At 41.0% G+C, this 13,234-nt stretch overlaps 1 protein-coding gene across 2 annotated transcripts; it reads right to left on the bottom strand.

The window, feature by feature from the left end:
- Positions 1–1,187: 1,187 nt before the first annotated feature.
- Positions 1,188–12,333, bottom strand: neurl1b (neuralized E3 ubiquitin protein ligase 1B). 2 transcript variants are annotated; one of them, XM_036003703.1, is made up of 6 exons: positions 11,936–12,333; positions 7,781–8,025; positions 7,355–7,688; positions 3,800–4,540; positions 2,838–3,053; positions 1,188–2,139 (listed from the first exon to the last, which is right to left on the bottom strand). In XM_036003703.1, the coding sequence occupies exons 1-6, from the start codon at positions 11,964–11,966 to the stop codon at positions 1,892–1,894; spliced, it is 1,815 nt and encodes a 604-aa protein (XP_035859596.1). In that variant the 5' UTR covers positions 11,967–12,333; the 3' UTR covers positions 1,188–1,891. The 2 variants fall into 2 exon arrangements, with proteins under 2 accessions (XP_035859596.1, XP_031175532.1); XM_031319672.2 differs by having other exon boundaries at positions 2,928–3,053; positions 11,936–12,330.
- Positions 12,334–13,234: the final 901 nt, after the last annotated feature.

Genomic DNA, 13,234 nt, shown 5'->3' on the forward strand with positions numbered 1-13,234 from the left:
AAATCTCATTGTGTAAATATTTTGTGAAAGCACCAATAGTCAACCCAACGATATTGCCACAATATCGACATCGAAGTATTTGGTCAAAAATATTTTGATATTTGATTTTCTACCTATCGCCTAGCTCTACTCTGCAGATGCAAACCGCAGTGTCAAGGTCACATTTTTAAAGCTGATATAAATGTTGATTATACTTTCTGTAAATTCTTTAGGCTACATACTTACATTTACTTTATGGAGACTGTATAACAAGACACTGAAAAATCAATTTGACTCAGATGGTACTTTGTCTGGATATTGCAGACACCAATCATCTCCACCCTCTTTACCGTCATTACAATAGACTTTTTCATATAGCAGACATTCATATTTTATACTTAAGGTGACTGCACTACACACGTGACTTAACTAAATGTGCTTCACCTGTGCTTTTTCAAAATGTCTGACGCCTGACGTATACATATATGTGCTTTGTATATTTAGGATATAGGATGCTAAACTAATACTCTATTTTATTACTGTAGGAAAATATAAAATGAATGCAAAATACCTGTCAAAACAGTCTCACCACAAGGTCCATTTATTAGCTCTTCTGGAGATTTCTATTATATCACTATGAAATTAAAAATGTTCAAATTTGATTATTTTCTGAGCACTTCCAGGACTTCTCATCCTTAAACATTGGCTTTCAATTTCAATCTTGACCTTGGATCAATCAATCAATTAATCAATCAATCAAGCAATTAATACATTTGATTTGTCACCTGAAATCGTATAAGTTACAATTCCAGTGAAAAAGAACGCCCTTGTTTTAGCAAGGATTATTGAGATAGATTTTCTATCAAAATGTCAAAAAGAAAAATAGCTGACTCATATTTCAGAAGAAAAGCACACAGATGGTATTAGCAATGCTTAATCATTTCACCAAAAATATTCTCATGACACTTAAAAGGGCCGCCATATTTACAGCTATACAGATGAAATTGATTTCTTTTAATCTCACTTCCGATAAAAACGGCAACAAATTAAAATTGATGCATATTTTGAAGTTGAGTACACATGATGATTATGTCCCTCTCAAGTGGAAAAGCAACAGTTATATAAGGGCTACATGAAAGTGATTGTGATGTAGAAAACTGTTTTTTTTTATAAAACATAAAAGTGAAATATTATCATTGAAAAATACACACATTTTAATCACACAGTCCACTTTTATTAATCTCTCAAAGTGTAAAACCGGATTCTTCATTTTGTACTTTCCAAACATACTTTTCTTAAAGCACGCCACTGAACACACTTAATACAGTTACATCTTTCCACTAAAGAATCTTTCTATAACACCTTCCGTTGCATATATTCTGCATCTGTGTGCCTTTTCACCACACACTTTCAGTACTGTACATTAAAAATATGGCTAGGATTGGTAGCATGATTACTTGTACACACAATGTGACATAAATCTAAGGCACTACAAGTTATAGACTATGGTCCACATACTCTGCTGAAGCACACATTAATCTAGGACGATGAGTGTAAGGACCAAATATTCACAGCAGGATTTTCTGCTCAGCAAATACACGTGACGTAAGAGACATTACATTGACATTACAAAAAAGGAGCGCATGATTCATCTCTTCTTTCTCAGCCAAATCAAAGGAGCTCATGTAGCAGTCTATGTTTTAAGATGATCACAGGTCTGTGTATGAAGAGCATATTCTATCTTCACAAAAGATTTACCCATATAAAATGGACATATAGGCACAATTATGTCCTGGTTTGGCTAATCTCCAATTGGGGCCAAGATCTGTGTCCAAACAAGCCTGAGAAGGGGTCACAGGTCAGGTGGCATCCAACAGTGTAAGTCACAGCACCTGTTTGAACATCTGGACCATCATGGCCGATATGTTTTGATAACATCTTTGATCGGCCTCCTGCATATCGGACAGCATGCATTGATCTGTCTCTTCAGCTTCAGCCCACAGTCGTTGCACAGACACATGTGTCCACAGGTGTAGATGACGGTGTCCACGTCCTGGTCGAAGCAAATGGTGCATTCTCCGTTTTTTCCAGCAGAGGGCAGTTCTGAGGCGGTGAGAGTCGGAGAGACGGGAGGGCTGAGGGGGGAGCTGGGAGCAGTCACTACATGAAAAGAAAGAAAACGTGTGGTTCTTGAAATGGAGCAGACCTGGATGCATGTAAACAGATAACTTTTGTTCTTGTCATTGTTGGGGGAAGAGGTTCAGATCCTTAATACTGTTGCTTTTATATATTCTACTTTTTTGTCTGCGTTTTGTAGTGTGTTTCTTTGTGTTAGTAAGCCATGACAAATACAAATGTCCATGTTGGAATCTAATCTTTGATTAATTATTGAACAAAAGCGTACTCGGGCTGCAGCTAACAGTTATTTTCAAAATGAATTATTCTGTTGATTATTATCTCGACGAATCTCTGTAACAACAGTTAAAAATGTCCCTTGCAATTTCCTAGAGCCCGAGGTGATGTCATTAAATACATTTTTTGTATCCATCCCACAGTCCAAAATACAAAAAAACCCCACTATAATAGTATGACAAGGAAAGACAGCAAATGTTCATATTTCAGAAGTTTAAACAAGAAAATGTTTGGATGTTTTACTTTTAACAATTAATCAATAATGAAAATATTTGCCAATTCATTTTCTTTGGTTGACTAATCAATTAATTGACTAATCATTATAGCTCTACCAAATCATGGAGGAATATTTCTAACAAGGTAAAAAAAATGTTGTCGGCAATTCAAAAGTGAAACTAAACGTCTTTCCCATGACTCGCTAGTACAGTCAGACAGAATTGCCACACCTCTACTACCATAATAGCCTTCCTGCCGTGGCATTGTGGGGGAGTCAACCATTGTAGCATCAGGCATGCTGTCAACATTTGGTAACCTACCCAGAGAGGATTCAGAGGCAGAGGAGGATCTGTTGACACTGAACGCCAGGTCGGAGTCACTGTCATCGGGACTGCTGCTTTGAGAAGTGCTGGTGGATGTGGAGGGAGGACTGGATTGCAGTGTTCCTGTAACACAAAGATATATACACCTGAACAAAACCCAGATAATTAGACTCATGTAAAGCCTTTAAAGGTGCCATTCAGACAAAGTGTATATGTAACTGTAGTTGGTATCATTTCAATTCGGTGTCCTTGAACTGTTTGAGTGTAAGGCCAGAGTGTGACCGGCCCTAACCAGTCAGATTAGATATGCATATCTGTAATACTTGAAGTTTCATAGAGTGATTTTCTTTTAGTGTCTGTTTGAGGATAATAGTGTTGTGTTTGAGCTGATGGGAGTTTATGTGGGAGGAGGACAGATAGGTCACAGCTCTAAACTGAACAGGCACAGAGACATAAACTTACTGCATTCCTTTAGTCTGGGAAAAAATAAAATGCGGTGGCTGCCTAGACTCAAAAATAGAATGATGATAATTGAAGAGTATGTTCTTTTTGGGCATTTATCATTTTAGTATAAAAAGGAAAAGTAGTACATTCTGGGAAATATGCTATCTAACACCGTTTCCAGTAATTGTGCTAAGCTTAGCTACATACAAATATGAGAGTGGTATCAATCTCCTCTTCCAACTCTCGGAAAGAAAGTGAATGTGTTTATTTCCCAAAATGTCGAACTTTTGCTTCAAGTATTCCATTTGGGAGTTTGTGTTTCATCTCATAATTACAATACTTCCACAAATCAATGTAAGACTTCAGTAATATTTGGTATTTCATGCCATCACCTGTCCGTGTTGCTGTAAATACACTTGTCTTACCCAGTATCCTGAGTCTGTTGACAGCCCCATGCAGGGTGAAAAAGGCCCAGAGGACCTGAGAGGTGTCCACACAGAGCAGCCTGCCACGTCCCACTCCATTCACCCCGTGGTGCACATCTCCGCTGGGCAGCAGACTGAAGCTGAGCACATCTCCAGAGCAAGGCATGGGGAAGCCCCGATGCACCACCCAATACTCTTTACGGTCCAGGAGAACCTCAGGGTCTGCTGGTAAGTCCGCGGCATGTAGACTGGCGGGGTCACAGGATGTTAAACCAAACAACAGCGCCCCAAAGTAGGGCAGGCCCAGGTGGCCGACTTCCACGTACAAAGTCTCACCCACATGCAGTGGACGGTCACTGAACACCAGAGTCCGACTGCTGTCCAGAAAGTGGATGCAGGCAGCAGAGCGGTCTGCAGAGAGTATTACATCAGAGCCACGGACGGGGTGAAAGTGCAAGTCATTGTCCAGTGGGGAAGGAAGGCCCCGGACCACCCTCGGGGTGCTGAATCCAGTGGAGGCAGATGAGGACGGTGTGGAGGAGGAAGAGGTGGCGGAGCAGCAGGGGATGAGCTGAGTGTAGTTATTGAGCTGGAGGTTGGCCATCTTGGCAGCAGCAGCCTGGTTGTTCTCCAGTTGATTGTTGTTGTAATTGGCTGAGTCGTGGCTACTCTGGGGCAGATAGGCACTCAGACGGGCCGCACTCAGGCAGCTGGATCCCACACTCTCAGCAAACGTGCTTTCTGTGGTAGAGAATATAAACAAATAAGTCTGTGACTTGGACATGATATGATCTGTCCCAGGTAAGCTTGGGTCACTTCCCTTCTTTTCTCTTTTTTCAAGAGTCCTTATTTCTTCTATGATGCCTGAAGAATAGCTGCGTGCTGAGATACTATCTGCATGTGTTACTGCAGCCTCATTGATGTCTGTTTTTGCTCAATGAGCGCTTTTGTTTATATGGGCATATTTTAGGACTGCAACTAACGATTAATTGCATTATAGATGAATCTGCTGATTATCTTCTCAATTGATTAGTCATCTGTAAACCATGAGAAAACTGAAAAATGGAAGACAAAGAAAACCAGCAAATATTCACAAAATGAATCAAAGTAGTTGCCAATTATTTTCTGACTAATCGATTAATTGACTAATCGTTGACATGCTCTTGATATTTCTACAAATTTGTTGATAAAGGTCCAATATTGTAAAAGGTGAGCATTCTTTTTTGATGATTAAATAGCTTGAGGCGCTGTATAAATACTGTGAAAGTATCAAAACACTCAATCCACAGAGAAATGCACACAGCCTGTATTGAGAAACGGTGCCTTTAAACGAGCTGTCAGTACTGTGTGTCACAACTATACTATATATTGGTAGAAAAGTCCTGCTACAGAGACTTTACAATCATTCACCGGCTGCAATGAAGGTGCAGAGAGCACAGATGCGAAAGACAGAGAAAAAAACAACCAATCAGAGCAGACTGGGCTTTTTCGGAAAGGGGGATTTAAGAGACACGCGCTAAAATGGAGCGTTTCAGAGAGAGGGTAGATACAGGCATATCCAGACAGTATGAGTTTTTTTTTTTAACATTAAAGCATGTAAACATGTTCTAGTAGAAACCCAAAATACAAGTATGAACCTAAAAATGAGCATGATATGGGACCTTTAACCAGAGATGCTCACAAGTCTCTGAGCTAGAGTCCAAGTCAAGTCTCAAGTCTCTCGTGGTTATAATAAGTATTATAAGCATCACCTGCTGCATTCCATCCAGGCTGCTTATACACATATTATAACATAGCTAAATAGCTATAATAACATCTAGCCAACAACAGTCGGAGTTAACCTCCCGTAGGTCGTAGCTAAAGCAAGAAGCAAGCTAACATAGATTGCCAATGCTGAGCTAAACATGTTTGCTAACCTATCAGGGTGAGTTTTCAGGGGCCTGATAACATTAGATGTGGATGAGCCAGAATCCTTTATCATGATACCACATTTTTGTTTGGGCCTTGTTGTATGACATTTTTAAAGCCAAAGCTTCTGATGAATGGCGCAGAATCTGCCGGTGCGGTCGACATGTTTGTTGTCCTCTCTCACGTGCGTCTGCGCACAGCAGATGGGTTACAGATTATGGAGGTAGGTTATAGGTTATGCAGAGAGGGTAATAACATTTAGCTCATCAGACATTTCCTAAAAATAAAGATTGTTCACGAGTCCCGAGTCGAGTCTGAAGTCTTTCGAGGACAAATCTCAATTCAAGACTGAAGTCACTGTCTGTGAGACTTAAGTGCGACTCGAGTCCAAGTCTGAAACTCAAGTCCCCATCTTTGCTTTTAACATATTTATTGTATATCCATTTATTTATTACTATTTCCCAGTGTGACTGACAACAAACAGTTTAGAAATACAAGATGAAGCATGTCTTTTACACAGTATTCGCTGTCAAGGTATTGGATAATACATGTTCATGGACACGCCTAGTAACTAATAAGAGAACTAGAATAAGTCTCTACGCTGAGAGCCCTTCGTATGGCACTTCAGTTGTGATGTTTGTTGTGTGGAGTTAAATAAACCTTCGTTTTTCGTACAAATAAGCGGCCAGCAGTTTTTTTGACAGTCACCAGTATATTTAACTCCCTTGTTCATTCCCTTTCTTCCTTAACATGAGCTCTCTAAACTGCCAGGCTCATAGTACATAGTTATAAAGTTCATAGTACAGCGGAATTTCTCCATGTGTGAGGGGCTGATATAAAAAAGTTCTGCACTCGCCGTCACCCTTTGACTTATGATACATTCCTTCATTACTATTTCTAGTGATGCTGGAGTGCACTGGCCCCTCCAAAGCTCCTGGGATCTGCCGCCTTGACCAAACATGGCCATAGCTCTTGTCAGACTGAAGATAAACACATCCAGTGAGTATGAGAGGGAACCACAGGGGGAGAGGGTGATGCAAATGAAGGAAGAGGGAGAAAGTGACAAAGTGATAGCAAGAGAGTGGAGAGTGGTTAGGAGTGAGATGTTCAGGGGGGGTTGAGATCCGTGGTCTACATCCTGTTTATCTCGGGATGTTATGGTTCTGGTTTTCTAGACAAACTAGTTGTGTCAAAAAGATAGTAGATGATTGAGCCGCCCCAGGCCCTACTACCTACTCCTACTATATTGGTCTCCGCTGCTGCAGAGCTTCACAACACAGCTGCTTTCTTGACTCTCAGGAAGCTGATTAAATTAGCTGTGAATGTGTTGACAATATAAAAATAAGTTCCCGAGGTTCTCGGGGTTGTCAAAGCAATGATGAAAATACATGGCCTTCTGGCCGACACCGATTCCAGTCAAAAAATATGTATTACTCAATACTTTATTGGGTATATATGAATTGTAATGATGGATTGTGTACATATTAATGACCAGTCAGCTGTGAAATGTGTTCATCACACTTCCCTTTGGAATATGACTCAGCTTCTGCTCGCCTCTCTCGACCCTCGCCGAGTCACGACAAAAACAACAAGTATTTTATAGGAGTCATTTCACAGAGCAAGTAAACAACTTAATAAAGTGCTTACCAAGCAGTGTGACCTCCTGAGTGATGCCATAGATATCTATGATGGCCCAGAGTGGACAGCCGATGCTGAGGCCACAGTGGAAGAGGATAGGCTCTCCATCGTTGATGCTGTAGAAAACTCTTCCATGGCGATCAGCCCAGAATGACAAAACATTGTCCTTCAAGGCCAGTCTCTCAGGCAGAGCTTTGGCCCAGTAGCCGGGCCGTGTCACCAGGTCTGGGCAAGCATACTTGGGGATGTCTGTAGCGACCAATTCGCTGGGGTCCAAACTGGTGAAACCGAAGCGTAGAGCTCCACTCCAGCCAGTGTGCACGCCACTCAGGCGAAGACGCACCTAAATGAATGGCATTAATCAAAATGTAACTTTAATTCTTTAAATCTCTAGCTGTTAAAAGTACAGTAATTAATACAAATTAGAAAACAAACCTTCTCATAGAGGTGGACAGGCCTGTGGCTGAAAGTGATGCCATTACAGAAGCTGTTCTTGCGTGTGGCACGCCGAAGCTGCCCATCCAGCCTGATATTCTTGCCTTTGGCGTGGGGGTGAAAGCGGGGTGACTCCACATTGATGCTGACCGGAGCGGCGGACGTTCTTCTCTCCACACCTGCCCCATTCTTAGGCAGGGTGTAGTACTGCCTGCTGGCCACCGGGCGGGGTTGCAGCGTTGCATCTGTGGGTACCAAAATATTAGGGGTACAGTGAGAGGAAAGAAAGCCCTCAATGATTCAACCTCATCAACCAAATTAGAGAGCAACGTGGTACATGAACAGCAGGTCTGCTTTTATGCGACTCAGACAAGGTCAAAACAGGAATGTTAGTGACACCAGCTGTTGGAAAAAGAGGTGAACATATCAGCACACAATAACTTATTTGCAAGTTGTCCACGGCAGTTGGTTTAGAGGGCAGAGGCCAGTTATGTAAAGGAGCCCACAGTCTCACACACTTCCTTTCCCACACTGACACTTTAAAGCCGTTCTGCTCCTCTCAACAAGTACATAAAATAGTCTCTTTTAGTATGTAACCCACATTTACAGTATAAAAGGCAAACTGTCCCAAATCAGTCTACTTACCACATCCATATGGGACATTTATACCACAGAAATAAAACAAGGTAAATTTAGTCAAAACCCATGTGCATATATCACTGGGAAACATAAAAGGGACATTTGACTTATTTAAAATCCACATATATTTGAGCAGTGCTAATATTAATAGCATCACAGGAGAGTCGACAACAGATATGATAAGCCTTCCTCTTCTTTATGGTCTACACACACCCTTGGCCTACAGCATAAACAAACCATGAATAGCCACTTTCATTCCTCCACGTTATCTTCAGAAGTGAGAGAGAGGGAATCACACATTGAATAGACAGTGAAAAAATACCCAAATCAAACGCTTAATCTTTGATCTCATCTTCACAGGAGTCAATGTTCTACTTGAGAGAAGAAATTTTTCATGAGCATCACAAAACAAATTAACATGGGTCAGAAATCACACTGGGCCTTTGCTTAAATGAGACTTTGAGGGGTTATATTAAATAAAATGGAAACTGTAGGTGAGTGTTTATGGTATATAGACTGGCTGAAATCCAACATTCAAAGCAAGGCGGTGTTTCTACGCGCCTTCAGGGCCACACAGTGATTACATTTCTGTTTAAAATTCACTGTGATCTGGTGTAAAGACAATAACTCAGTGAAATGTTCCACAGTACATTTCCTAAATTAGACATTATCACTGATTATATTCTAAACTACGAAGCAGCAGCAAGAACATCTGTAACATCTCAAATGATGTGCGGGTGCCCCTTTCCTTTCTACTCCTGGGAATTTGGCTTTTGAGGGAGTAAAATACACTTTGGGTAAAGTGCGTGAACAAAAAGCATGCTGAGGATCAGCCTGTAGGCTTTAGGCTCAACTGCCTCGTTTTTAAGGTTTGCCATTACAAGACAAAAGGCATAGCCCACCAGGACATGCACTGAGGGACAGCCACAAAAAAAAAAAATGTCTGTCCGAAAATGACATATTTGCATGTTTGTTAAATGTGAAAAAAACGTAAAGATACCCTGCAGAGTTTTTGACCTCTAGGAGCGCTGTGGAAACGTTTTTTTATGAGTGGGTCCCCATTTTGGTTGACTTGTGCACACGCACAAGGACACATTGATGCAATACACAGCCCTGCCAATGATTTCACACCATGGTGGCGGTAATGTGCTAGGAAACGCAGCAATGTGCCAACAAAGACAAAGACAGTTGGCAAGTAAACACGAATAATTGGCTAACAATTTGAAAACCAATAAATAAAGAATTAAAAACAACTTGATGCATATTCACACAAAGTTGCCATGCAATTTCAACTTTATGAAAATTAGTAAGGTCGATGAACACATTGGTTAGACTTCAAGGTTACATACACAATGCGTTTTGGCGAGTAACACCGAATGTATACATAGCTTTAGTGTGTTTACAAGAAAACTCTACAGGGCCTTTTAAAGCATTTTACTATCACTCGTATTTGTCTATATTGATTGAAACAAATTAATGTTTTAATATTTGTTTAATTGTTGCACAAAAAGAGCAAGGACACATGTTGTGTCCAGCTTCCTGGATAGGATACAGGTTAATAATTTTGATTGTGCAGCTGAGGGAATGCCAGATGGTTAAAGAGTCTTTGATGATATTGGAAATACCACCATAAAAGCTGTAAGTAGGCGACTTTCTGGGTTTTTCAAAAATAACTGGATGACTCTTTTTTGGAAAATTAGGCACATAGCTCTGTGACTCGAGTGTAATGGTAATGTGTGTCAGTGATGGATAACTACTCCGACCTTCTGTTAGGAGTACTTAACAGCAGTATAGGTGAGACTTGCATGCTGGACCATCACAGTCATGAGAACAGCAAAAGATAGGTGAGAGACAGAAATACATCTTTGGATTTAGGACTGGAAAGTGATGAGACAGAAATTATAGTGGGACCAGACAGCGACCTCATCAGGATCATAAATGTGGTCATCATGCAAAGCTCAGTCTCAATAATACAGCATATTTCTGCTACCACATGAGGTTCAATTGTGAATTATAGGAATGATGTCTCCCTGACAATCATAAGACTGCACAAGACACACAGAGGAGAGCTTTACGAAATGTAAGACTGATTATGTGCATTAGTCAGAGTTATCTTTGGCCACAAGATGATCAGGCTCTTTATTCTCTCATATCTCTAGGCTGTATGTTCATCATACTAACTCGTCCATTTAGCAAGATGTGCTGAGCCTCTGTGGAGTTTTGTCAGATCTTTGCTTCTAGCTGTGAACATGAATTTCTTGGTAAAAAAAAAAAAAAGGCCAATGACATCACTTGATACTCTTTTCACATCTGCTGTTATGACTTCTTCCTCACACATAGGCCTGCAAAGTGACTCTATACTGACTGAGATGAACCTATACAAACCTGATATGTTGTGCACAACTCTAATACAAACCCAGTAAACACGGGTATTCTATTAATTCCATGTTAATCAAACCCATACATCGCAAGCAAGGACCAATGTTGCTCCTGCTCCTCTGTGACTAACTTACTGTTCTCAGTCCAAACCCTACAGCTGGCTCTGGTGGCAGTAACCACATCATTTAGCCACTGAGTGGGTCTGTTGGGGGCGTGGGACTGTGACAGACATTAAATCAAAGTGATATGGCGGAACTGATTATTAAGTAATGCGCTGTAGGTGTCATGACAAAGTGATTTTCTGAGAGCTCGTAATGACAGCTTAATGCAATCAATACACATGCAATCAAAATCAGTTTCGAGTTAAGATTGTAGTTATTCATGTTTTTTTTTCTTACTGACCTCTTATGTGTCCTCGTCTTAGTTTTGTGATTTGTGTGTGACTGGGCTGCTGCAGGCTATCTCTCTATCTATCTATCTATCTATCTATCTATCTATCTATATATATATATATACACAAAACAACAGTGTATAGCAAACAGTACCCTATCTGAAATAAAAGCCTGACTTACATAGCCTACTGTATCAGAAAACATTAGAAAGCAATCTAATTATATGCAAAAAGCATAAACTGATCAGCCATTTAATGCACAGGCTTAGAAATTGGTAATTTGTGTTACAACCAGGGATACATTTCACATACATTTTTAGCTCATTTCATCACAATGCTCAATACAGTATACATTCTCAACAACCAAATTATTATAGGATAGTTACAAATTAGCTTCACCTTTTTTTTGACGATCCTGCTTGATGATCATTAATAGTCAAATGTTGCCCTATATGTGCCTACTCTTTGTTCTTCATTTTTGGCAAAATCAGTGATTGTAATTCTATCAGTTGATGACTAAAAAAGTGCATTTTCAGAGAGCGCTTGTTTGGACCCGCTCCCTGCAGGGAATCGCGCTCAGCTCCCCCCGTGATGGGAAGCGCGTCTCCACGCGGAGCGAACACAAGTAGAGGTATCAGGTCTAGCCATGTGTATCTCTGGCTATCAAGCGGTTTCGCGCAGACACCGCTTCGTGTGAGTGCATTGCAAGCCTCGTGAATGATACATTAATTAATAACAAGTCTCACCTATCAAAGGTTTAGGTGTCGTATTCCCCATTATATCCAGAAATTCCTCGCACCGGCTGACAAGTTAATTCCGATTGCACTATTTCTCTGTCCATCCATGTATCTTCAGTCTGATGACAATCTGCCTGGAACCGGTTCAATCGGAGTATCTTAAATTGCGCCGTAGATCCCCGCTGAAGCATGGACGCGCTCCTCTTTAATGTCAACACCAAGCCGCTGCGACATGCAGACACCTCCAACTGGCGCACAGCAGCCCCCTCCTTTCTTTAGTATAGCTCCCCTCTGCACGACTTTAAAGACACAGTAAGCAGAGATTCCCCCTCAAGAGCATCATGGAGCCTCTGAATAATTCAGTGAATTATTCACCCAAAGCAAGATGAAGCCTAATGATTGTGTAGCCCACTGTACACGAACATGATGATTGCATCTACAGGAAGGCGGTTTGTCAGTAGCTACATTTGCATATGGTCATGCAGACAGCACAGCACAAACTTTGATAACAGTAAAATGACTATGTTGATCTGGTTGTTTCAAAAATGTAGTATCATCCTGAAGGGGTTAGACTGATCTGAATACAGAGTAAATATGTTTACATGATGCATGGATCTTTGGTGTCAGATGTTTAAATCACAGATCCCACAGACCCATTGTGAGGGCTTATCAAACATAAATTAATCACATATTCAAATATTGGACAAACAGAAAAGCACTCTTTAATAAAAGTCCAAGCGCCATATGAGGAAATCCCCTTATTTCCCACCCTATCCTCTGCCCTCCCACAGCCTTGACTGCTGGGCTTCTCTCAAGCTGTTTCCTGTCTTCTGGACCACACCACTCTCAGAGGAGCCATGGCCTGCAGGGTTTATGGGACTGAAACCATCAGTGAAGGGAGTGCCGGGATAGCGTCAGCGTATCTCCCATAGTGGAGAATTAGAAGAGGCCAGGGGCGCTTCAGCAGCTGTGTGTCAAATATCCCGAACAAAGCCTGCTGGTTAATAAATGAGAATGCATGAAAATGTAGATGTGTGATGTCAATATGATGTTCGGATTGTGACTAATTGGATTATGTTTAGCAGAAGGGGTTTACTTTCTGCTTTATGTATGCAGGTTGACGATACAGACATGATCATTTCACATGCGGAGGAAAAGTGCTTCTGCTGCCCACATGGTCACATATGATCTAATTTAGTTTGAGGGCAAACAAGTCTCATGAGAGACGGCGTTTGGGTGACGGCAGGCAGGAACTAAATATAACTCAAAGACAAAAGCATTTGTTTCTACCTCCTCAATGCTGTTTGT

This window comes from Sander lucioperca, chromosome 1 (genome assembly GCF_008315115.2).
Source record: "Sander lucioperca isolate FBNREF2018 chromosome 1, SLUC_FBN_1.2, whole genome shotgun sequence".
Lineage (NCBI taxonomy): Eukaryota > Metazoa > Chordata > Actinopteri > Perciformes > Percidae > Sander > Sander lucioperca.